This window comes from Tyto alba, unplaced genomic scaffold (assembly GCF_018691265.1).
Source record: "Tyto alba isolate M040663 unplaced genomic scaffold, T.alba_DEE_v4.0 Super-Scaffold_22, whole genome shotgun sequence".
Classification (NCBI taxonomy): domain Eukaryota; kingdom Metazoa; phylum Chordata; class Aves; order Strigiformes; family Tytonidae; genus Tyto; species Tyto alba.
Window position 1 is genome coordinate 20,958,401 of NW_024881296.1, and position 26,166 is coordinate 20,984,566.

General features: G+C 41.1%; 1 protein-coding gene across 1 annotated transcript in view; it reads left to right on the plus strand.

The window, feature by feature from the left end:
- PPP1R14C (protein phosphatase 1 regulatory inhibitor subunit 14C) overlaps window positions 1–22,630 on the plus strand; it is a 60,382-nt gene extending 37,752 nt beyond the window's left edge. The window contains exons 2-4 of the mRNA XM_042796163.1: window positions 9,653–9,736; window positions 11,108–11,140; window positions 21,324–22,630. Of these exons, the coding sequence (XP_042652097.1) occupies window positions 9,653–9,736; window positions 11,108–11,140; window positions 21,324–21,398 (192 nt within the window). The 3' untranslated portion in view covers window positions 21,399–22,630. The remainder of the gene's footprint in view (window positions 1–9,652; window positions 9,737–11,107; window positions 11,141–21,323) is intronic.
- Window positions 22,631–26,166: the final 3,536 nt, after the last annotated feature.

The following is a 26,166-nucleotide window of genomic DNA, read 5'->3' on the forward strand; positions in this document are numbered from 1 at the left end:
GAGTGAGGGAAGAGAAAGAGCCAGCTTGGGTAATGAGATGGAATAACTTGGCTTGAGTGGGTGCTCCTCCCTTGCTTATTGAAAATATCAGTTGTTGTTAATTGCTTTAATGAGGTTCATAACTAGAATTTTAAGTGTTTGTGTGTGCTGTATAGTCATTGCCCTGTTAGTGTATTTTTAATTTCTATTTGAATTCTGAAGCTATAACTGTACCCAACTTGGGCACAGATGTGGACATTAAGGTGCCTTTATACTTAAGTGATTGCCAGAAGTTATTTTAAATTTGTTTTGCAACATGTTTTTTCTTTATAATCGTTTCTAAGTAAGGAAGTTTGACCTGTTCTTGACTATTCATAAGTAACACTAGCATACAGGTTTAATGTCTCAGTTTGCCTAGGGTGATATCCTTATACAGGGATTGTACCACTTGACGTTATTTTGTCCTGAATTCCTTTGTTCTTCTCACCACCCAAAACCAAACCTCCAAACCTGTGACTCTCATGAGTTAAGCTTTCCAGACAGTTTGCAAGAGTACTGGTTGACAGATTATGTTGTCAGATAATGTAACTCAGAGGGAGCATGTCCCTCTTGTTTGACTGCATCAGTTCAAATTTTTAAAATCTCTGAACTTGTCATTGTCTAAGATGGTTACATCCAAATTTTAGGTCTCTCTCTTGCCTGTAAGAGACACATTGCTCAAACTGGTCTGCTACGTGTGTAACAGGAAATGATGGGGATGGTGATGAGTATGGAGGAGGCCAAGCGACTTAGAGGTTGCCCTTATACTTCAGCTATGTGTCTCTTCTGTGTCTCTCTTGGCTAACTTTATGCCCTTTCATAGTCTTCAAAAAGGAGTAAGTGATTCTGAATATTCAAAACTCGTAAAAGTCCCAGCCATTAAGGAGACATTCTCACAGGATCCCTTTCCTTTGTCTGGTTTTTGATTTTGGCCAAGGAAACCAGTTGCTTCAGATGCAGTATGGGCTAGTGCTTTTTTAAACTAGGATTAACTTCAGGACATCTTACCAAGTCTATAAAAAGGAACAGTATTTTTCACTGAAATGCTGGCAGAGGTCTTATGAAATGTGAGTAAAAGCCATTCTCATCTGTAGTCTCATTTTCCCTTTGACTCCATATTGCTGTCTATTGGAAAGCATACTCTTGTTTGCTCATCTAGATGAGTGTTAGACCAACAGGTTACTGTCACCATGTGACAGTACAGTTTTGCAGCCCTATGTGTTTTTTTTTTTTTGAATATTTGCAGTTAACAATACTGTGAAAGCTATGTAGTTCATCAGGAATAATGAATGAGCTTTTGATCTAACGCAAAAGGAGCTTCAGTCTTTTCTTTTCCTTGCTTATTGGTGGTCAAGAGTGAGCTCCCTGCTCTTTGAAGCTCTGCATTACAGAACTCATGAAAACATGGGTCACTTGTTGGTCAGCTGCCTAAAGCAATGTGTATGGACATACTGATATATTGATGGTATGTCTTACACAGAAAGTACTAGTCTGGAAAATGCAAAGGGATCTAGTCACTGTCATATCATCCGCTCAGTGTTGTCCTTCCAGGCTTTACTGACTTAAATAAGGTTATTTCTGCAAATCCATCTCTATTTGGAAGCTGACATGTTAGAAGGGTGTGTTTTGCTTGTGCTGAGGTAAGAGGAGGAAGAAGGAGTAGTTCCTAACCATGCTGTTTCAGTGAAGGCTGGCTAGGTGGTGGGATGGGCATGCTCTTCCAATTGTCTAAGGAGCATGGTGGCATCCTTTTAACATGTAATACTGTGCTTTTTCTCAGTGTCTCTGGTTGGGGCCAACACACACCAAAGTTGCATACTGACATGGATCTAGGATGTTGTTAGGTTATGCTTTAGACCTGGGAACTTGAGAGTGCTGTTTCCTGGGTTCAGACATGAATTTCCAACAGGTGTCCTCTTTGGCATATCATTGGAGTAAGATGTGTTCTTCCTAATACAAGCTTGAGGCTATTTGCTCACTTGTCTACTAAACAACATAGGGTGAATTGGCAGATACAGACAGGCTTTAGCTACCTCTTTCTTCTGAGCCAGGTGGATGTGGGTAAGCTTTGGTCTGGAAATCAGATTGCTGTGTTAATAAACTATGGCACCTGAATGGCACTCTGCCAACAGGGTTTATTCTCTTGGTCCGAAAGCCATGCTAGTGCAGCTATGGTTTGTGCACGCTGGCTGAGTGAGCTAAGGTCCAGCTGTACCTGCCTGTGTAGACACTATCACTGTGTGTGTCTCTGTCCACCTTTCTCATCTGGCTTAATAACCTCTCCCCACAGCTTTGTTATATCCTCCTTACTGCCAAGCACTGATGATTCCTGGGTAAGCTCCTCCTCTGATTCACGACAAGGTGTGTATTCCCCCATGCAGAGCCCCTTAAGCATTGTTCTTGGCATTACTCTTGATTTAACAACGGAAAACATGCTTTTAAAATGTTAAACTTGTCCAAATTGAAATAACCTGAGCTGAAGAGATTTCCAGTAGGTGCCTGCCTCAGCTGGAATATTTTATAAAGATTTTTAGGTAAGAGTTCAATTATTTTATGTTGAGACTAAAATCAGGAGGGAAAAAGTGTTTTTTCCACACTGCATGAGGACTTTCAACAGTTTAATTGAAACTCAAATTTCCATGATCAGGCATATTAAGGAGGGAACATACTTGCTTTGTGTTGGAGATGCCTGTGGCCAGTTTATGAAAATTTTCTGAGTTTAATCAAGCATCTCCCCCCCCGCCCCTTTCACTTGTGCTTGTCATGTGCCCAAACTTGTTAAAGTTTGGTAATAAGCTCCCAGATTGTCTTATGTGAACAGGCTTCCTCTATAGGGAACTAGGAGGGGCTGTTCTCTTGCAATTCACCTTGGCAGGGAGCCCTGGTCACAGCGCCTGGGAGCTGAGTTGCTCCTTTCTCTGCTTGCAGTGGTCCTTCCTCTGGCCCTCAGCTGAGGAGAAAGGGTATGTAAGAAGGAGATAGAAGGAATACCCCAAAAAAGTAGGAGCAGAAGAGGTAGGATTTTTCAGGAATCAAACTGAGCGTAAGCTGAGAACCAAATTTTTAAAAACAGGATCAGAGGGAAACGGGTACTTGAGGACAAAAGTTAGGCTGCTGTTCTCCAGACCTGAGAGCTGAATCTAGGTCTCAGAAGACTTTTCTGTGCTCTACCAGCGATGTCAGGGGCCCTTGCTGTGTTTGTAAAATGTTACCTCCCTCTAGTGGTGTGTGTGCGAGGCCGTGGGCACAGTCCCCTGCGAGCTCCAGGGGTGAGGGTGGGTGGCTTAGCTCGAGATCGTGATAAAAACACCGTGCCCTTGCTTTTTATCCAGTTGTTCCTACCATGCTATGTAGATACAGGTGCACTCGGTGTTCCTGAGAGATGCTGGGCAACTTGCATAAGCCATTCTGACAGGTGGACACTCAGTGTCCCTGCCCTCCTGGTTATTTAACTAGAGCCCCGTGAGGTCAGGCTTGAAGACAAGCTCAGCACAGGAGGAGGTTTCTGTAAATAGCCACAATGCCACAGACAAATTATGATTTTACAGAAGCAGTAGGATCATTGGCTCATTATGAATGGACAAATCCAGTAACCTTGCCTTTAATGTCTTTGTACTTTTATTTAATGAACAAGTGATAGAGAAGGGTAGACTTGGTGTTTACAAGAGGCTGCTCCTCTGTTTAGGACAGCCTGGATGCAACACAGGCTTTTCTAACTCTTAGTTGGAGCCAAGACTGGATGGCATGTGCTCAGGGCTGTGGGGCCTTGCGCTCTAGGGTGCATTTGAGATTTCACATTCAATGGGTTGCTACTGAGGTAAGTGTTTGATGGGGAGAAATAGTATGCAACTGCATGATAAAGATTTTGTCATACTAGGAGTTCAGCATCCTAAATGTGCTCACTGGTTATCAACTGTGCAAACTAATACTCACTGTTGCATGAACCATTTCACCTGGACCAACAGAAATGAGAGGTAATTTTTTTTTGCACATCTAATGTTATATCATCATGGCTGCTATGGTATTACTGCTGTTAATATTTTAGGATTGGAGAAGACATAGGGTCATTTAGTAATTGGGTTATACGACTGAAGATTCTTGTTCCTACTGCAGGTGTCCCCAACCCTGGCACTTCCGAGTCTCTTCTTGCTGTCTTTATCATCCTTTCCTAATTTATGTTCCTCATACCAATCAATAGACAATAGCAGCCTTTTTGTGTTGCAAACAGCTCTACTTTAGCTGTTATATTTTGAGTCTCCATTTAACTAGGATTAGTTTTAAGTCAAAAAGAGCTTTCTTTGATTCTGGATTTATCATTTTTGATCATTTAAACTATTTTTTTTATTATAACTTTTATATAATTTTACCCTGACCTATAGATCCCCCAAAGCAACTGAATACTTTGAAATGAGGAACACATGGGTTTTTCCTTTATTTAATACAAATGACTATTTGGTAGTATTCTTTTACTTGTACATGTGCAATCCATTCATAATCCCACCAGGTTACATATGTAGCCAATGACTTCCAGTCCTGGTAATTTATGGCACTTTATTGTCCGGAGACTGAAACCGTTGTCTTGCACTGGCGGAAGTGCCGTCCATATCTGCAGATGAACTTGTTCAGAGCTAACTGTATTAGATGTCCAGCAGATGTCTCTTAAAAAAATAAATCTTTTTATATATTAAATGGATACTTCTAGAATAACTGATCCTACTATGAATCAGGGATTTCTCTCATAGATCTGAATTATATGGTCTACTTTCCCTCCTTTTCCTTGATCTTTCTTTTGCTGTCCTTACAGTTTGCTTCCAAGCTCACTATACAAATGATGGCTTTAACTTTTCTTGCTGTGCTTAACTTCACCTTTCTCTCCCAAACTTAAAATCTAAAGTAAAACCCAAACAAACTTATTTCATTATTTCCTAGCACTGTGAATGAGATGATGCACAGATAGCAGGCTAATTGAGAGTTGGGTTTATAGTGGGATGGTATCCATAGGCAACTGTTGCCCATTAAAATTTAAAGTCCCAGATAAATGTTTAATTAGTAAATACTTGTAATGCTGTCAAACCTGCTTGTGCTGTGCTGAAGGTGCTGTCCTCAGAGTCAGCAGACTAGAGTGTGCAAATGTTCTTCAGCTGCCCCTGCAAAATCTTGCCCTTTGGCTTCAGCTGCTGTGGGAGGTGGTTTCAGACCTTTTCCCTGGTCTCACTAAGGGATGCTCACCTCTTTCTGTTCCATTTTCTGCTGGGGCTCTGGTCACCTCTGCCAGAGGCTAAAAAGCAAGTAGTTGGAGAGGTTGTAATGTCTTAAACTGCTACAGCTATTTACTACTTAGTGTGTGTCTGTGCCCCAAGATCTTTTGCCAGTAGCCTGCAAAGCATTGATGCAGCCTAAATAACCATGGGGCTGTCTTCCAATGCAAGGTTGAATTTAAGTTGCATTAAATAGCATGGAAGCTAACTTTTGATATTTTTGGACTTTTGAATACTCAAGCAGAAAATAGTCTCATGTCCTGCCTACATTGTTAATGCAAACTGGAGAGGGTGCTTAAAAGGAGAGTGTCCATCTTCCCCTCCCCCAATTCTACTGATGGGTGTTTGCACCTGCAACCCCCATACCTCTTCTATTTTAGGTCTTCTGGGGGCTGCTCCTTGTCAGCATGCTTGTGGTTTCTTTTTTTTTCCCACATCATCTGATATTTGCAAGACTTTGTCTCCCTCTCACTGGAGCAGAATATGGCAGTGCTTTGGTTTTGCTGCACAGCCTTATGGCACTAACAAGACCTTTGCAATACCACCCTTCAGCTATCCACAACCCCTTTCAGACTTGCCTCAGCTTCATCTAGATCTAGCTGCTTAACTGCAGTAGGATTAACCACACTTATCTCACGAATCAAGTCAGGCAAACAGAAGACATGACTGTTTCTTCCTTCCCTCTATCATTACAGCTATTGTGGGGTGGTCAGGCTCCTGCCCTAAGCACATGTTTTTCATGCCTAATATAAAACTCTTGAGAAGCACAGTAGTTCGTATGGGGAAAAAATGCTTCAATTATATTTGTTCATTCAGCCAAAAATAAGAGCAGGAGTTACCTTTTTGGCCTTCCCTCTCCATTTGTGTTGTGTATCAGAGTTTGAATCTGCTGTGAAGAAGATACATTTTTTTGTAAAAGACTATGTGTAACTTAATTGAATGCCTGTATGTCAGACAGAGCTATAGTCCCTCATTTCTGAAGTATTCCTAATTTATTTTTTGTTATGGCTTTCCTTGATGTAGAGGAGCTGTTACTTCTTATACCAAAGCTTCAGTGAATTACAGGTACAGTTACCCTGTGGACTGATGGCAGTGTGAACCTTGATGGTGTAGGAGAAAGTTGATTTGCAGAACATGAGTGAAGAGGGATAGAGGCAAGGATTTCTCCCACATGACTGGTACCAATCAGAGTAAAACTAACCTTTTAGGAGTAATCAACTTTAATGAAGTGTGATTACAAGTTATACCTTATAGGGAATTCCCCCTCACTGTCACATTTCAGCATCATTTCAGTTTGCCAGAATGCCACTCCAAGAGGCAAAATGTTTATCTGACAAATATTCAGTGTGCTGAACAGCACTTCTGGGCACAGACAGATAAATAATTGGTGTTTACACAGGTCCATGGATGTGTATTCTGATAAGTTTACACTATTAATGGTAACTCCAGGCAACCTATCTTAACAGTGTTTATGATGAGCTGTTTAGATAAAATGTTCAGAAGCTTTACTGTCTATTTGGGGAATTTCTGGTTCTTAGTGTGATATGCAAATAGTGTAGAGTTGGAATAGTAAGCTACTAAGTAAGGATTAATCTTTATCCTTTCAAATTCTGATGGCTTTCACTGAATATCTTTATAGTCTGGGGAAGACTTCATTTCTCTCCCCTTCACTTCATTGTTTAAATTGCTAATGAGTGTAAGCATTGGGTTAGAAACTCTCTTATTGCCAGACTGTTACAGTAACTAGTATTTTTATGATTCACCTCAGCAAATGCCGATACTTCCTTTCTGACTAAAATGTTCTCTGAAAGAGTGAACTTGCTAATTGGGCAAAGGATGTGCTTTGTGTATTTTTATTCATGGGGTCTCACAGCCTGCACCGCTGCACTATTGTGCTCCTGCATGCTTTCCTTAGAGATGGGGAACGGGGAACTTATCCTACTTCTGTTCTTCCTCCTAAAACCCAAATAAATGTTGAACAGTTGGAATTTTAGCTGAAGTTTCTGATATGGGCAGTTGTTTGGCACTTTGGTACTTAACTTTCTTTAGATTAACTCAATCTAATTTCTTATCTTCCTTGCTAATGTTTGGACTCTTTGTTTATCCAACAGAAGAGTAATTTTGGTGTTACCTATGGCAGTTGCTATTGGAGTTGTTAAATTATTTCACAATTGTTGAAACTTTTGTAAATTGCTGGAATCACATTTGGTCAAAATGCTTCTTAAAAGGATCTTGAAAAGCGTTGGTGGGGTACAAGACAGCTGCTTCTGGCGACAATAGTGGTCTTGTTGCTTCATTCTGACTGTCCTGGGTTGAGTGAGTGGAGTTTTTTGGTGGCAGGGGAGGGGGCTATCGGGGTGGCCCCCTGTGAGAAGCTTCTTGAAGCTCCCCCAGCTCCAAGTCAGCTCCACTTCTGTTTGGGAAATCGAACCAATCGTCTGTGCCTCTGCGATAACGTATTTAAGAAGGGACGTGGTGACATGCAGGGGGACTTGTGAGGAGGAGTTGCTGCAGCTTCATGAACACCAAGGTCAGTGGAGGAACGGAGGAAGAAAGGAGGAGGGATGTGTGCCGGAGCAGAGACCCCCTGTATCCTGTGGTGAGACGGCAGGGCGGCCCCCCCTGCCACCTATGAAGATCTGTGGTGGAGCAGACATTGATTTATGGCCTGTGGCTCCTGCTGGGTTGATCAAGGTTCTATGCCTGCAGAAGGCCAGGGTCTCATGGGAAAAGGTAGCCCCATTGTTGTAATTCAGTGCTGGGAGGATTTCAGCATGCAGGGGAGTCCCATGTCAGAGCAGCTCGGGAAGGGCTGCAGCCGTGGGAGGGAATCCAGTCAGAGGAAGTTAGTGACCCATGACGGAGCAGTGTGGGGAACGCTGCGGCCCATGGGAGGAACTCATGTTGGAGAAAGTTTGTGGAGGACTGTCTCCTGTGAGAGGGGGACCACGATGGAGCAGGAGGAACAAGTTCTGGACACTCCCCTCACCGAAGATGAAGAAAGTGGCAGCGCTGACTGCATCCCCCATTCCCTGCCCCTGCGCCACTGGGGGAGGAGGTAGAGATATCGGGAGCAGAGCTGAGCCTGGGAAGAAGGGAGGGGTGGGGGAAGGTGTTCTCAAGATGTGGCAATGTTTCTCACTGTCCTACTCTGTTATGTGTTGTTAGTGTCTGTAATAAATATGCTCTTTTTTTTTCTTCCCCTAAGGAGTCTGCCTCTTGCTTGTGATCATAAAGGGGATATTTTTCCCCTTCCCAGTCCTATCTCGAACCCCAATCCTGGCGCTCTGTCCCTTCTCATTGCCGGAGGGGAAGGGGGAGAGAGCTGCTGCATTGTGGTTGGCTGCCAACCAGGCCTAAACCACGACACTGACTCTCAAATCCACCCTCCCCTTTGGACGCTTTCAGGTCCCTGCTTTCATTCAGGAGATGCCAAGGTGATGCAGTGCCAGTGACTTGATCAGTGACAATGTACTTGTGGGAGAGGACAGCCTTGCAGTGTCCATACATTGGCTTGGGTGGAGCAGGGGCAATGGGGGAGCCATGTGTTTGTGGCACTGAGGCCACTTTGAGGGTGGGACTTGGCATGGGGGAGTGACTGAGACCAGAGTGTTTTGTATGTGCAGTGAGGTGCTGCTTTACCGTTTTGAAGTGCCTTTTATGATGAGAAAATGCAAAAAATGGCCAGCAGAATATCTTTTTTGCGTAACTGTAAATGCAATAAACAGTGATATCTGTGGATGATGGATTCGTATTGGGATTCCAAAGCCCAGGAGTCCTTCAAAATGTGTGGACTGCTGCTCTGACTCGGGGAACAAGGAGTTTGATGTGTTGGTGATGCAAAGGGAGAAGTGTATGGGTGGAGAAGGTTTGAAAAAAGTTCTGTAAAAACTCTATGCCTTAGACTTCGTGCTTCACTGCAGGTACTGGAAGTCTGAACTCTTCTGATGGGGCATGTACGTCATCCTTGTAAGGCAACTTTAAGCAAGCGAGATCCTGCATAGTGTAACAAAATAAGCAGTCTAATCCAGAATGTTTTCAGAAGCAATTCTGTGACTTGCTACAGCTTTTATCTACTTCTTCTTCCCTGACCTCCTCTCCATCCTCTTGCCCAGTACTGTGAGAGTAGCATGACCTGTGCTGCATGGGTTAGTAACTCCTGGCTATGAGGGGAAGGTTGCTTAAGAGCTGTCACCTCCTGTGTGGCCAGGGCTTGGCCTTCTGCTGGCCCAGGAGCAAGGAATCAAGCCACTGTCCCTTACTGATTTCCTTCTTGTCTGGCTCCAGGCAGATGAAATTGTGTGCTATCACTAGGCTGCTTTTGAAGTTAGTTAAAGGATATCTCTATGAACTAAGTGGGAATTCCTGCTTTTCAGGAAGAAGAGATGCCAGATGTAGAAATTGATATCGATGACCTTCTTGATGCAGCCAATGAAGAAGAGAGAGCTCTCAAATTACAGGTAATATTATTTTCTATGTTTATATTGGAATGTGGCTGAATTAAGGTATCTGGGTCCATATCATGTGTTTCACTGAATCCACTGTAAGTGCAGAATTAGAACTGTGAGGTTCCTAGGTCTCAGTTTAGCATAATCTACTGGTCTGTATACAAAGGTAATCAAAATCCTTTATGGCAAAATATTTTTCGAAAGCAGGTGATAACAGGAGTAAATATAAGTTCAAAGAATCCAGTAATATAGGGAGATATGCTGAGACAGATTAGACTCATTCTATTTTTCACAAGTATATAAAATAATGAATAGAAAGCACAGAAAAGTAAGGAACAGTCACATAAAAAAATGATGTGGCTGAGAGTCAGTTATGATGACCAGATAGTTTGTGATTCACTGCAGCAGTAGAAATATACACGCATGCATATACAGATCAGAAATCCTTCATTGTCCTTAGGCTACTGGAAATTTTTTCTCTGTCTATACTAGCTAGAAATTGGAACACGTGGTGTTATCTTGGAGTCTAAAAAGCTTGAGGAAAGGTTAAAATGGTCAGCAACAGGAATTAATAGGGAAAGTCAGAAGCTGTCCGATGAAATTACACAATTCAAAGCATCTCTCTAATTCTCTGAATCTTGCTTGAGGTAAAAGTTAATGGAAGATTTGGGGGGGGGGGGGGGGCGGGGAATGAGCATCTGTCTTAGAGATACATGTATCTAAATCAAGATACAAAAAAAAAAATGAGTGTCTCTGTTTATAATCTTTTCAGATACATTAAAAGAAGGAAACCTGTCTCAAATCAGTGCTTTGCCTTCAGCTCACTTCTGGGAGGTGACTAACTGGTGCTTAGATGCACCACATTTGATTTGCAGTGCCTATCGGCACCACTTCCTCAGTGCCCACTGACCAGCCACAGAGACCTGAGGTGGCACAGCCCTAGGCTGTTTACTCAGCATTCATAAATAGCTTTGCCACTTCTGCCTAAACTAGCTGCTGCAGCTGCCCTGCTAGGAATGCCTGTCCTAGCTAAAGTCTGTATTTCTGTATTATGAAGACTGTGGTGCCCTCACAGAAAGCTACCTTTCACATGTGTATTGCTGGGAGAAATGTTCCTGGATTATCTTCTTGTTGGAGAGGGGGCTTTTATAACTTCCAACCTGGAAGAAGCCATCATTCCTCTCCCCTTGCAAATCGTTCTGATCCACCTAAGGAGCAAAAGTGACTTGCTATAATGCTTGGTTTTCAGTAGCATCTTTATCCAGTGATTCCTGGTTCTTGCTCCTTTTCTTCCCCACTCCCTTGACAGGTTTCATACTGCAGACTTGTTTATGTTCACTGTTATTCTGTATTGGAACTGACACTTTCATGTTTTGCTTTTAGGAAACTCTTGTAGATTGCTACAAACCAACAGAGGTAAAAAGACTTTTTTTTAAATACTATTAATGTGTGGAAAGTGTAGCTATATTCAAGCTAAAGTAACTTTTTTATATTTATGATAAAGTAAATATAGGAATACTAATGGGGAGCTGATGGGCTTGGGGCTTTATATCCTGGGAATGTTTGTGACTGTCACTTGACTACAGTAGGAACAGGATTTGGGCCTTGTGGAGGGACTGCTGATCATTGTAACTGAAGTATCAATGTTGTCTTCTGTAATGTCCCTATTGGCTTTACTGATGCTTAAAGCTGTCATGTTACAAGAGAACTAAACACAATTCTCATTAGATGGTTAAAACCCAACTATATTTGCATGAAATTTCAACTTGAGATGGATTGTGTGCTTTTCAATGTGAAGTCATTTAATTTTATCTCTGACAGTAAAATTGTTTGTTCTGGGAACTGTTATGTAGCTATGTAGCTCAGCTAGTTGTTTTTGTGAATGGGTTTGAATACAATTGTGGTACAACCTGAACTAGCAGGATTTAGTTAAGAGTACTCAACTTTCAACTTGAATATCCATTAGCATGTCCAGTGCCAATACAGGCTACTTTTCATATAGTAAGTTGTGCTTACTAGGAAGAGAAATCATAAAAAAAAAAAAAAAACCAAAACAAAACCAAAACTCCAAAACAACCAACCAACAAAACAAACCTCCTCAAACTTGGACTCACTGTAAAAAATGTAAAAAAAAAAAAAAAAAAAAAAAAAAAAAAAATGTTGTGGGTCAGTTTCTTGGTTCAATTTATAGAGTCAGTGCTTTCCCACCAGTGGCTGCTGCACAGTATTTAATAGAGTGGGTGGTTTACAGGATTCCCCTGGTCAGGGACATTTCAGCTGGCATGACTAGGAGCCAGGTGTTTGGTTTTTGAAACAAGGCTGCATATAGCTTGGTTCCTCTATAACATCTGCAGCTGCAGCCACTTAAACTGCTGAGGCTTAAGGGCTGTCAGGAAGAACCACTGGTATTGTTAAATAGACACTTCCCTGTCCATCAGATACTTTCTTTACGGCTTTTCCATTTTTATTGATTCCTGTGGCAGATGGGGAGAATTCTCCAGAATTGTTATTACAGTTGCTGGTACTAACTTTTTGACAGTGCAGGGAATTGATCCAGAAAGACTCTCATGGTAATACTTGTATAGCTTGATCTGTGTTGCACCTTGGTTTCTTTGCAGCAGATAATACACATCTCACATCATGGAGATGCCAGCCAGGCCAAAAAATTAAGTCTTCAGGTATCTCACTGTAGTAATGTTACACTACAGATGACCCTTGTCAGCTACCTCCAGCCTTCTTGCAGTTGAACCTTAGTTGTTTTTTGGAAGATAGATATGAAGACTGATATGGCATGTGGAGCCTGACATGGTTCTTTGTCCCAGGCTAGTGAGAGAAAGTGGGGTCATGAGTGAGTGGGAGGAACAAGTTGCTAAGAGTTTAGCAGCTACTCATGCTGATCTGAAGGCAGATGAGGAAAGCAGAGAATCAAATAATTACCCTTTTTCCTCCTTTGAACATGTAATATTATTTTTTTTTCTTGACTCTGAAGCTTGACACTTAATGCAAGGACAAATTTCAGAGCTCTGATAAGGGTATATGACAGATGTTAGTGAGTTATCCACAGGAAACCTTGGTCGTAGAACTGCAGGAAAATTTGTGCTGTGCTAGTAAATTAAGTTGGCATGGCAGTTTACAGGAAACAATTTTGGACATGTGTGCTTGACTGTCCTCAAGGCACTTGGATCAAGGCAAGTGCTTATATCTCCTCTTCTGTGAGGATAGTTGCCAAAATTGTACGCATTTCCCAGGACCATACAACAGCAGCTTTTCTTCATCTATAGCATAAGCCCAGTAATGCTTCATGACTGCAAACTTATGCTACTTAAAAATAGTGATTTTTAACCTGCCATGTGTGGACTAAGGAGAGCCTTTAAGTCGCCTTAAACTTGCTATATGAGGATCCACACCTTGTCTAGAAATTCTGTAATCCTTCCATATTTGCAGACCATTCAAAACTATTGGGGTAATTGGTTTGTGAATGGATTTCTAGAAGATTTTGTGGAGAAAGGATGTGAGCTGATAAAATTTTTCCTGACCAATAAAATACAGTCAGTCAAGTGCACTAAGGATTTTGGCATCAAGAGCTATACAGTTTGCAAAAGACAGTAACCTAACTGGGGAAAAATTTATGTAATATGATGTTGTACCTGGTTTGAGCCTGGTCGGCAGCCAACCACCACGCAGCCACTCACTCCCCCTTCCGGCAATAAGAAGGGACAGAGAGCCAGGCTTGGGGTTCGAGACAGGACCGGGATGGGGGAAAAAATCCACCTTTATGGTCACGAGCAAGAGGCAGACTCGTTAGGGGAAGAAAAAAAGAACATACATTTATTACAGACACTAACAACACGTAATAGAGTAGGACAGTGAGAAGCATTGCCACATCTTGAGAACACCTTCCGCCCACCCCTCCTTTCTTCCCCGGCTCAGCTCTGCTCCCAATATCTCTACCTCTTCCCCAAAGCTGTGCAGGGGGCAGGGAATGGAGGGTGCTGTCAGTGCTGCTGCTTCTTCCATCTTCGGTGAGGGGAGTGTCCAGAACTTGTTCCTCCTGCTCCATCGTGGTCCCCCTCTCACAGGAGACAGTCCTCCACAAACTTGCTCTGACATGAGTCCCTCCCATGGGCCGCAGCATTCCCTACACTGCTCTGTTGTGGGTCACCAACTTTCCCCAACTGGAGTCCCTCCCATGGCTGCAGCCCTTCCCAAGCTGCTCCGGTGTGGGACATTCCTGTGTGCTGCAATCCTCCCAGCACTGAATTACAACAACGGGGCTACCTTTTCCCACAAGACCCCAGCCTTCTTTGGGCAGAGCACCTTGATCGGCCTTGCGAAAACCACAGGCCATAAATCAATGTCTGCTCCACCGCAGATCTTCATGGGTGGTGGTGGGGGGGGGCTGCCCTGCTGTCTCACCACAGGATACAGGGGAATCTCTGCTCCAGCACACCTCCCTCCTCTGTTCCTCCACTGATCTTGGTGTTCATGCAGCTGCATCAACTCCTCCTCACAAGTCCAACTGTCCGTCACCACGTCCCTTCTTAAATACGTTATTGCAGAGGCGCAGCTGATTGGCTCAGTTTCCAAACAGAAGTGGAGCTGACTTGGAGCTGGGGGAGCTTTGGGAAGCTTCTCACTGGGGGCTGCCCCTATAGCCCCCTCCCCTGCCACCAAAAAAACCCCGCCACTCACTCAACCCAGGACAGATGTCTTTACTATTCAGAACATAAAGAAAACCAGTACAGACAGCTTAATAACTTGAAGCCCTTATCTCGTCCATTTAAAAAAACCAAACCGAACCCCTATGTCAATTTTGCTTAGTGTCTTCCACTTAGACTAAAGGTTAGGGAAAGACTGAGGGATTTTTGCATGTGCTCTGGATTGACTTTTCATCAGAAGAAACAGTTATCCAGGTCACTTGAAAGGCAGAAGGAATTCTCAGCCTCTTCAGTAAATTGGCCAAAGATAGCATCTGACAGTAACTTATGAGGAACTGCTCTGAAACCTTTTTTCTAAGGGAAATATAGCTAGACTGTTGAATGTGCTCTAAAATTTTAAAAGCTTTTCTAAGGTAGCAGATATGGCCGTTGTTTTAATTAGTATGGAAATATGCTTTATGTGGAAACCTTGTTTTAACGAGTCATGTAGTTTACCCAAATAAGGGAACAAAGAGTTAATCAGGAAAGTGCACACAGTATGATTTTTGGGTGCTATTTAAGTTTACGTTAATGATCCTTAAATTAAACTGTTGATTTGCTAATCAAGATTCGTATGCAATGTGACTTTCAGTCATTAAAAGTTAGTTTTGTAAAATGTGCCAGAAGCAAAAAATAATTTCTGGGCACAATCTACCAACTTGGCTGTTTCTACAAACATAATAATTAAAACGGAAAAAAAACCAAAAGCAGTGGCTGAGAAATTTGGTAACCAGCAAAGTATATGCTTTTATTGGTGTTAATCACTGCAGTATGTGACTTGTATTTATACTTTACATCCTTTTACTTGAGCCGCAATCTCCTTGCTCTGTGAAGTTAAGTTGCACCTGTTGATGAGAAGCTGAGTAGCTGCCTGACCCCGAGGCACAGTGTTTGCGATCTCAAATGTGAACAGTGCTTTGACACATAATGATGGTCTTCCCACCATGCAAAACTAAACAGTGCTGGAAGTATTTTTCAGACAGTTTACTTTTTCCCTGATTCCCCTTTTCTCTTCTGTTACTATCATACAGAGTTCAAAAGTGGTACATGCAATGTAGTCTTGATGCAAGACATGGCTTAGCATGAGAGAACAGCAATTAATTTTTAGGACTGCACAAACTTAAAGGCACATGCTATCTACAAAATCAGTGCCATAACCAAATCTTGGATCTGAACTTTAGTGGTTGAAAAGGAGCAGGGAGCAACAGCATTTTCCTGCATCACCCATGTGCCAGAGCAGCCAGTGCTTCATGCAGTGCCATGCGTCATCTGTGGAAAATCCCACTTGGGCCTTTGTCAGGCTGCTGTCTCGGTTCTACCTATATGGTGGAGAATCTTAATGTAGGACACAGGGAATTTTGAGTCTTATGTTAGCAGTGAATGTAACAAAGAAATTGAAATATAATCTGTAATTTTGATCATAAGATTCTGGTACTTGACGGTAGACTTGTTTAAAATAGGAAGACTGTTGTGGCCATAAAATCAATGAGGTTTTGTCAAGACATACACTTTGAAGGAGGCTAGTTAAATCTGTGTTAGTGTATCTCTGCTACTGGTAACAGTAAAATTTCAGCAGGTTTTAACACTTCATTTTGAGAAAGGTAGAGATGCATTTGCTTAACGATGTGTTTCTCCAAGTTCCTAACAAATGATAGGCTTGTGATGCAGCTTTTTAGAGTGATCCAGGCACTGTGGTTTTTAAAACTAAAGACTGTTTTGGGTAGTCTTTGGATAATGCACATATTTAGTATGCAGACATGAATAGAAAGCTCAACCCTTCGGAAATGGAACCTCTAAACTTTTGAAGGATCATACTTTTTTGGTCCTGCTGTGTTATGCATTATATCAAGTTTATGTTACTGTTTTGTTTTTTTATTATAATTGCAAGGCACTAATATGTAGGATACCTGTTTGAAGCAATAGTAACTAAAGATGTGTCCTGAAGTCTTAGTGCAGTGTACTGCCTTACATCTAGGTGAGCCTAAGAGCTCATGGGCATTTATTGCAGCTCAGCTGATGAGTGGTAAATTACTAAGCCACAGTAACTATATTATGTGTCCATATTACTTGAAATCAAATAGGACACTTTGTAGAGGAAAAAGTTAAGAAACATGCATATTTAAAAGCATTGCAGACAGACATTTTTAGAAAAATAGGATTTCTTGTTCAACCATTTGACCACTCTGAATTCAGTGAATTAAAACTGTTTATATGCCTGCTGAGATCTGTCCTATATTGTACTACAGTATTGGAGGGAATTAAGCTTGCATGTTTTACTTTCTGCATGTACTCATGAATACAAGTTACAAATACCCATAGCAATAAGAATGGAGGAGCAAATGGTGATTTGACAAGAATAAGATGTCCTTGTTTACATGCTGCTGAATTGGAGAATATCTGGATTGCATGTCTTGACAATAGCTAAGCTTTGTGGTATGTAGTCAATGCCTTGTACAGGGCTCACAGAGAAGCTAAATTGCTGTGTATTGTCTTCCTCTGGGCACTGATGGTGCCGTGGCCTCACGGGAGAGAATGTGCCAGTGGGATCATTCAGTGAAGCTACAGAGGTGCTGCACCAGTTCTTGCTGATAAAGGCAGCTTCTGGCCCCATTCTCCCCAAGCATGGGTGCCACCTCATTTCCCTGCTTCCTGTAGGATCAGCTTCAGGTTTGAGCCTGTGGGGAAGGGAAGGTGGGTGTCAGTAATGTTCCTTCCTTTTTTTTAATTTATTTTTTTATTTTTTTTATTTCCCATTCCGATAGCATTTTTGAGCTATTGTTTAGTTTCTTTCCCAAGTAGCAGCGGGGATTGATCTCCAGGCCAACTTTACTTTTTACATCCAACCAATCAGATTCTCCAGGAAATAGCCTTGAGCAAACAGTCAGGGAAATCTTGATTTTTGACTTGGCTTCAGGGAAGTAAAGCTGTGGCGGAAAGCTGGTTCAGGATTAATTTCATGCTCTAGTGAAGCAGGAGGACTAGAAACTCTAAATTTTGGCTTAAGAACTAGTCCTACTACATGTGTAGTGTTTGTTGAAGAGAAATCTGGAGAGACAGAGTCTAATTAGTCTCCAGAATTAATTGGAAGACTTGAATAGGAAGCCTGGAATTCATTGTCTGTCAAATGACCTCATTAAAATAATGCATCACACCTCCAAAGCAGAGAGTGATTTCTTCCCCTTTCCTGAATTATCATTTCACCTTTGTTTGTTGTCTTTTTTTTTTTTTTTTAATTCTGCATTAGATGAATACTTTTGCTGAACTGAATACCCTTGATTCAAGGGAAGGCATTAGAGAAGGGAGAAGACAAATGCCTAAGGCTGAATATAGATGAGTTCAAATGAACTATAGATTTAGTCTCTGTCTCTCATCTAAATTTGCCTTTAGAATTAGAAAGACATGTTCTAGAAACAATGATTTTGTATTATAAATTAACAGGATTCTCAGTACTTGTAACAAAGCTGTATTTAAAAGCGGTATCCTTGCAGAAAATCTGTAAAGAATTTGAACCGTTTGTGTATACTTCTGCTTTGCTTTTCTTTTTTCCAAGGCCCAAAGTGATGGTGCAATATTTTTTTTCTGTTAAAAGTAGATGTGGGTTGTGTATTTCTGGCTGTATCCCTCCAAGGAATAATTAATTTCTGGAATCCTTAGCTGAATTATTGTTAAATATTTTCCAACTCTGTGAATTAAATAAGCATTATATAAGCAGATAATCCAACCTGTGTTAAAGAACTACTTTTAACGTAGATTAGTACATGATCAGCTTTCAAATGCATGATGCTAAACTTCAGCGTATCTCCTAGAGGAGATTTCAATAAAATGTTCTGTGTAAGATGATTTTTGTGTATGAGGTTGAGATAGATGTGGCTATTAAGTCTTCTATTAAGCCTTGACTCAAATGTCCACAAGGTATGAAACTGCAATTTTGGAGTGATGATTAAAGAAAACAAATGGCTATTACTATCATAAAGCTGAGTTGATTAGGCATAAAGTTGAAGGCTTACTGAAATGCTGTGAAGTCTCTTTTCCTGCCTCCAAAAGGGAAAATGTGCATCTCTTCTAGACTGCTGCCTTTCCATGATGGGGATCTGCAAAACAAGAAAGGCATAAGCACTGGGGCACAACTGTGTTAATGACAGCCACTCCATACGAGTGTCAGATGCAAAATGATACTTAAATCAGAAATATACTGAACCAATGCTGTGGTTTGCACACCCATGGGATGTGCACAACAGCCCTACTGCATCCTGTAAAATGTCTGCCACATATAAAATGTTCCTGTTGAATTTTACTGTTTGGTATAGAAGCCTTATTTTAGGAAAAACTGTTCCTGAGGGGTAAAGCATTTTCAATTATTATATATACTTAAAGTGAATACAGCTCTCTTTCTGTTCCTTGAGAATAGCCTCAATTACCTCAGATCTGCTTAGGGGGTTTCCCCTACAGTTTGCTTTATTTTGGCAGCACTAAAAAAGTTGCTAGGTGGTATGAAACTTACTTGAAAACTTCAAGCAAATATCTTGTTTTGCAAAAAAATATTTGTGGTACAGTTTCAGAGTATAAGGAGAGGAGCTCCTCCCTTCCCTTGCTGCAATGTCATATCGTAAAGCAGCTGACCCTTGACTGCATTTCACATCCAAGGGAAACTTGTGCCAAACTCTTCTGAGTTGTGGGAGACAATGGACAGAGAAATGGCAGAGGTGCCCTTCAAACAGGGATATACCCCACATGGGCACAGGCAGAGTACCACAAACTTGCCTGTCCGCTCTGCACATGCCCCTTCTTGGAATGCTCTTACTTTCAACTTCTGTAAAGCAGTTGGACAGTTTCCAGTTGCAGTGTCTTGTGCTTTGATGGTGAGTGAGGGTGTTGTAGAGTATTTGTGGCTTTAACAGATGACTAATAAAGTCTTCCAAAAGGAAGAACTGAACTTTAGCCTGTTCCTTTCCAAAGCTGTCTTAATCTGATGTTTTGGCATGGAAGTATAGTTTATTATGGAAAGAGCTGTTGAAAGGCAATGCTAATTGCATTAATCTCAAGAAAAAAAATCTTAAAATCACTCTAGAGAGTTTATTTCAATAATGATTTTGCTACAGGGCTTCATTTAAGTTTGATAGTAAAAAATCCTAAAGTGTATTTGTATGCTTGAAACAGCACCATGCCACATTAATTTTGTATTATTTAGCAGGTCTTTACAATGATGAAAGGATAACACCAAACCAATGCACTGTGCGTTGAAAGCTGTGAATTTTTAGAGTAAACCTGCCTCCCTTCTTTTTCTGACCTGAATGGATAAGTACTGTACTCTGACAAGTTTAGAGTGGTTACTGTTACAGTGGCTTGTGCCTACGAGGAAGAAGACAGCTTCTAGAGGATGGAGGGGGGAGGATTAGGGGTTTTAACAAATCTGTTTTTCTGATCATCTCTTCAGGCTATCAGTCTAGCTGGATGGGAAGCACAATACTGATATATGTAGATGTATTCCTTTGCTGGCCTTGGTCTAGTTAGTTCTGGAGTGGAGGCTGAAATATAAAAGTTTGTTGGTGAGTGTTTGTGGCCCCCACTGATGTGTATGCTACTCTGCCTTTGCTGCTGTTAGTTGAAGCCACAGCTAATGTTGGTGCAGCGATAACCATGGTGCAACAGTACATGCAGTACAGTATAGATGTGCATAATCTGTCAAGAAAGGAAATTTCTCTCTTGGGCTGATACCTGCCAGGATTGTGGGCCCACCAGAAAACCCTGACATATCGCTCAAGTTAAAATACACATTTACAAAGACTTTCCTTGTGCACAGTATGGCACCTGGGTAATATATGTTTCAGTGTGACTTTTTTTGAGAGGTACTGTGTTGTCATTTAGGTGGTGACCTTGTTTACTGGAATTTTTAGCCTCAAGCACTCAGCTAGGAAGTCATGCTTTTTGTCCTTTCACATCAACCTGTCTAAATCCATAATTACATTCCATGTTGTTAGCTAAATGATTTCATAAGAACCTTTTCATAGGTATATACATAGTACTGTGGGTAAACATTATTCTCCCAATGTGACAGTAAGGAGGTGATTTAGCTTTTAATACTTCTGCAGTTATAAGATAGTATACCAAAAGGATCTCAGATAATGGTGCAATTCAGTAAGCTTCTGTTCTCCCACAATTTAAAAAGAGAAAATCTGCTGAAACAGTGGAAAATACCACTGAATAAAGACGTTGGCCAGTTTCATTCAGTCATATAAAAATATATGTACAAATTTATTTTTTTCAGAACAGTGTCATTTACTGAGCTCCACAACTAGTTTCACCCAGCGTAAGCCAGTGATGCTACTTTTGGCTCCTAGTTCCTGCCCTGCCTTGGACTGGCATGAGTGGTGGTGTGGGACTGAGTGGTCAGCCTGATCAGAGAGCTGAGCCAGCTTGGAAAGTAGCAGGGCAAGAGGAAAAACCAGCTGAGTTTGTAGCCAGATCAGCTTTCTGTTCCAGCTGAGTATGCAGCCAACCAAAATGCTAGTGCCGCCCTGGAGCGTGGCGAGAGAAACACCTCTTTTGGCAGGGCTTCTGATTTCCGTGCGGGCTTAAACTGTGAAAGTCTGCTTTGACTGTTTGCGTTGTATCCAGCCACAGATTTTGCTTGATTCAGTAGTTGGTAGAAAGCCCTGTGTAGTAAAAGCCTGAAAGATGGCTAGCAACCGAGCCTGAACACTCATGCAGAGGAAAAGCTAGTTGCTCGTACCCCTGCTGTGCGATGAGAGTATGCATATAAGGTTCCTGGAGATCAGGCCAGAGAGCATAGCAGTAAAAGCCTAAATATAATGTATAGTTTGCTTTGATTTTTTTTTTTAACTCAAAATTATGGTATGATGGGATCATAAAAAATACTCATATTTTCTAATCTTTTTTCCTAGGAATTTATCAAAGAGCTGCTAACTCGGATAAGAGGAATGAGGAAACTCAGTCCCCCTCAAAAGAAGAGTATATAAATAACTCAAAGTAGTAGCGCTCTGTAAAAGACATGACAAGGGAAACGGGACTTTGAATACAAGACCTTTATTAAAATAGTTGTCTTCACAACTTTTTTTGATTTCATTCAGTTTTGACTCAAGGAATTTCTTTTGTGTGTTTTAAGGGTTTTTTTTTAAGTGTCTTTTTTTTTTTTTTATCAAGAATATCAACAATTTGGATGCTGCTCAACTTTCACTTGAGGATTACTGAAGCAAGTGAAGAATCCAAGAGTTAGTGATGAGGGGCAGCAAGCCTACATGGTGAACCAGAAGATCTTGTAAATTTACAGAGCTAGGAGACTTCTCCTTGCGACTAGTTGGATAACATTTTTTAAGTTGGTTGTACATTTAAGTCATGGATGTCAAGTTTCTTGTGCTTGTCTGTACATAAATTATAAAGTGGGTTGTGAATACTGTTTCACATGGATGGAAAGAAAAGTTTGTTACGGTGAATTATTTAAATGGTGGTTACTGCAAATTTGCTACCAGAAGGTACCAATTTAGATTACTAAAATGAGTGCTGCCATTTTTCTAAATACTCTTAAAGCAGCCCAGTGAAGAATTTCGTCATATCTCCTTGTTTAGACCGCAACATATGAAAATTGGAAATTTTAAGGGCTTAATTTATAGACTTAAAGTTATTTGATTGACTTTGCTTTGCCAGATCATTTCCTCTCCACCTCATGGTGTCTTGGAACTGTGCTAACCTATACTGAATAAGGGCCTGCAATGATAACTAGAGAAATGTCCATCACCTTTTAAAAGCTGCTTCACAGTGGAGGAAAGGCAGTGCTACCAAAATGAATTACAAGCACGGTTTTGCATTTAGTGATGTGGTCTTAATTGAATGCAGATTCCTTTCCTATTAAGGTAGGCAAAGAATGTTATAGCCTTTGTTTATGGCTCTGCCCTGAGAAGCAGGGAGACTTCTTAACTTGGGCTCTCTTACTTGTAAAAGCAAGAACAGAAGAGAGATTCCTGCTCCCTTCTGGAAAATGTCCTAACTGAAATGTTCAATAAGCTACCGTATGCTGGTAGGTGACACTAGTCAGGCATTTTATATCAAGGGTGCTCTGAACATATTTTATTTTTCAAAAGAAGTACATGTTTGTGAATTTTATGTATACTGGCAAGCTTTTTTAATGTATTTAATTTTGTAATGTTTACCGATGATTTTATTTACCAGATATTTACTCAAATAAATGGAACAACTTGTGACTTGTTACATGTACATGTTACAAGACTACTGTTGCTGAGTAGGTTGGTAAATGGATTTGCTCATCAACAAGAAGCCTGTGCGGTGGTAAGTACATGGGAACCCCAGCTGTATGGACCCTAACTGGCCTTTAATGTGCCCACTATCACTCAGACCTTGCCCGGTATTACATGGTCAAACTCCTGCAGCCTGGTGCACAGCTTCACTTTTGAAAGTCTTCTGTAGAAGAGGCCTTCCTTCCCTCTGCCCTGGGGGGATTTAAAAAGGAAAAAAGTAAAAAAAAAAATCCTGGAAATTCTTTCAGATAAATGTTGGTGCTTCCTTCTTCTCCTTCTACTGTAGGTGGGTGTAGGGGAAGGCTTATACTGAGTGACTCCCAGTTCTCTACTGAAGGCGTGGCAGAAGGGGGTCTTTCAGCAAGAGTAACTCTATCTTTCTTCCCTTCTGTACCTCTGAATTCTCAAGGAATTCTACCAGCCCTAAGAAAAGACTTGGTTGGTTTGCCTGCAACTTCTTAAATTTAAATTTGGTACCTTGCTGAACTTGCAAGTCAGCTCTGATTTCCTAAGGAGACTTCAAGCAAAGTTTTTTAAAATTGTGAAGTGAAATCTGTGCTCCAGGGAAATTGGGGGGAGCTTCTGATTTCACCTGTTTCTGTGTTGGGATCTCCCACTATTACTGTCAGCACTATCAGTGGGATGTCTTTGGCTCTGAAAGAGGCCCATGTGAATGACCTGTCTTGTCACAAGGAGATTCTTTCCTTCGTCTGTGCTCCTTGCAGAGGAGCTGATGTAGCTAGATCTAAACGACAACGTTTACCGACATCATGCTCTGAAGGAAAGAGTGTTACATGAAAAGCTTCCTTGACTCTCGAGGTAAGGGGCCTTCTGTTAGATTTTTTTTTTTTTTTTTTTTTTCACTCAACTCTGGGGGGCAGAAATTAGTGGTGGTAATAAAGAAGTCTTAGTGACTAGCAAACTTCTGATGTTTGGCTGGGTGGGTGCTTTTTCTGGAAAGCCTGCTGGTTTGTAAAATGTTGAGAACCTATTGTGAGCACTAAGTTTATTATGTCCAAAATGGAAAAAAAAGCTTTTGATTTGAGACGTGTTAGCAATGCTTAGAGTTTTGAGCTGGTATCAGAAATGCTGTCTGCTCACGGGTACTGATCCCAGACTCAAAATTATTCATGTGCATTTAGCACATGGACTGAAATAACTGAGAGCACACAATATACTTTTTCAACTTCTAAGGTGATTACAGCTGCCCATCTTTCGTAAGTTGTATTTAGAAGCAACCCCATTCTGAACATTAAAGGGTTCTAGTAATTTCTGCTTCCACAGATGCATTTGGTGACTTCACTTGTTATTTCAAACATATTTTTTTTCTTCTATTATAATGTGTTCAAAATCAGAAATGTCAAGTAATGGCAACTGCATCAGTTCTCTCACTTCCTACAGCAAAATGCTACCCCACAAATATTTTTCTCCCTCATGTTGGCTAAGAAATTCCTGCCCAAGTGTGTGTATTGCACATTTCTGTCTTTTGTCCTATTCATCTTGCACTGAAGTAGCTGTGGAAAATAGCAGTCTACCCCTTCTGAAAACCAATTGGTTTGGTGATACTTAGAAACAATGAAGACTGGGACAGTCCTTAATAATTTCCTGTCTAATGTGGGTGGGACAATCATTTCTGTGAAGGGCTTCCTCTTTTCCAGCTCTACATGTCCTCCTATCTTACAAGTGTCAGTGAGCAAAAACAAACTCTAAATTGCTTTTGTTTGCAGCTGGCCTGATTTTATTGGAGACTTACAGGATCTCATTCATTGCTACTTCTTACTTAATGGAGATACTCTTGGCCTTGGTGTGAGGGGAGAATTGACCCATTCACTTAAGGTTTCATTGTGCTTTATGTCTTTATACTGTGTGGGTGTTCTTGGCTCCGGGCAATGTTCAAAGGGCATATCAATGGCAAACTATTACTGAAACAACTTGAAATTAAATCTTAGTCCTGGTTCTTCACTGCCTTGGCTGGACAGCTTTCATGAGAAGGGCCAAGTCTGGCTGCAATGAGAGCTTCCTTTGGGCTTTAAGTGGCTAATGAAAGGAACTGAAGTTCCTCCTTATGAATATGTAGTGAAGCTGAGGTTTTTGTTTTGGTATTTAAGTGCCTTTCCAGTATACGAAGATTGCCTGCAAGAGCATATGTTTCTGAGGTCTGCTTCATGGCGTAATTAGCCTTTGCATGTTTTACAGCAGGAGCTGACAGTGTGATGTCTCCTGCAGTTGCTCTTCTAATTGGCTTAAAGAGGAGGAATGAGCTTGTAATCATATTTAGGGTGCCTTTTGAAACTGCAGTGACAGGATAGTACATTCCTGTGGCACAGAAGGACATGAGCCGTTCTTCTGCCAGCCTTGTTTTTGTCCCTTTGCCCCATTATTCCTATGGTGGGTTTTACTTCTAAAGTTGCTGTTCGTGCAGGGAGCACCTGGCAAAAATGTGGGAGGGAAACTTTCCCTATTCTCAGAGAACATGACCAAGAAAAGCAGAAGCAAAATATCTGCTCCTTTTGGGCATTTCAAATTCTTTAACACTGAGTCTTGGTAAGAGTCGTTAGCACTTTACCTTGGTAGGTATAATATAGTGTATGTGAAACTGGAATTACTCGATCTATTTATGTGATGGTTTTGCTGATTTAAGACAGCCTTAATGTAAACACGCACTTCAGGGTAAAAAAAAAAAAAAAAATCAGGTGGGTCACATCAAAAGAGAGCCTGTTGCTTGGAAACTAGAAGATACAGGTCTTATTCTAAACAGTTTAATATAAACTCTTGGTGAAGTGCTGTAACAAAAGGATTAATTGCTTCTTGGCTACCTAAGGTTTGTCATTGCTTGACATCTGTGCACAATGTTACCAGGTACTGAATAACTGCATGCAATGCTTTTTAAAGGATATTCAGATTTAGGGAGGGAGTTGGAAAAGAAATCAAGTGCTGGGAAGTCTGGTAAAAAAAAAAAATACTAAGAAAATCGCCTGTTACATGTTTAGCCATTAAGAAAACTGAGAAGAGTCTTGCTTTGCTGCATGTATTTCTGTATGGGAAGAAAATGAGAGATGTAAGGGTTTTCATGTATTGGAGAAGAGCATAAGGAGGAAGAATGCCTGGAAGATAATGAAACCTGAAGTGCGGAAGAAGGTAGAACACCTTGATGATGAGAGTGTGGAGCCCTTTGAGCCTGCTACTGAGGGAATAGGTGAGCTAACCATCTGTTAGTATCCCCAAATTGACATTGGGTGCTTTTCTAGATAAGTTCTCATTGGATGAGTTGCTCAGTTCAGTCAAGATAATCAAAGGCCTAAAACTCTAGATATCTGCTTCAAGTTTTTTTTAGAATTTTGTAAAGCAGAGGAAGCAAGTAAGAAACTGATTTGTATACTTATGTATTGTGGCCATGTCACTACATGCTGATGTAGTGGTCAAATCAGATTACAAGTACCAGCTACATGTATATAATGTGTTGTATATAATATAA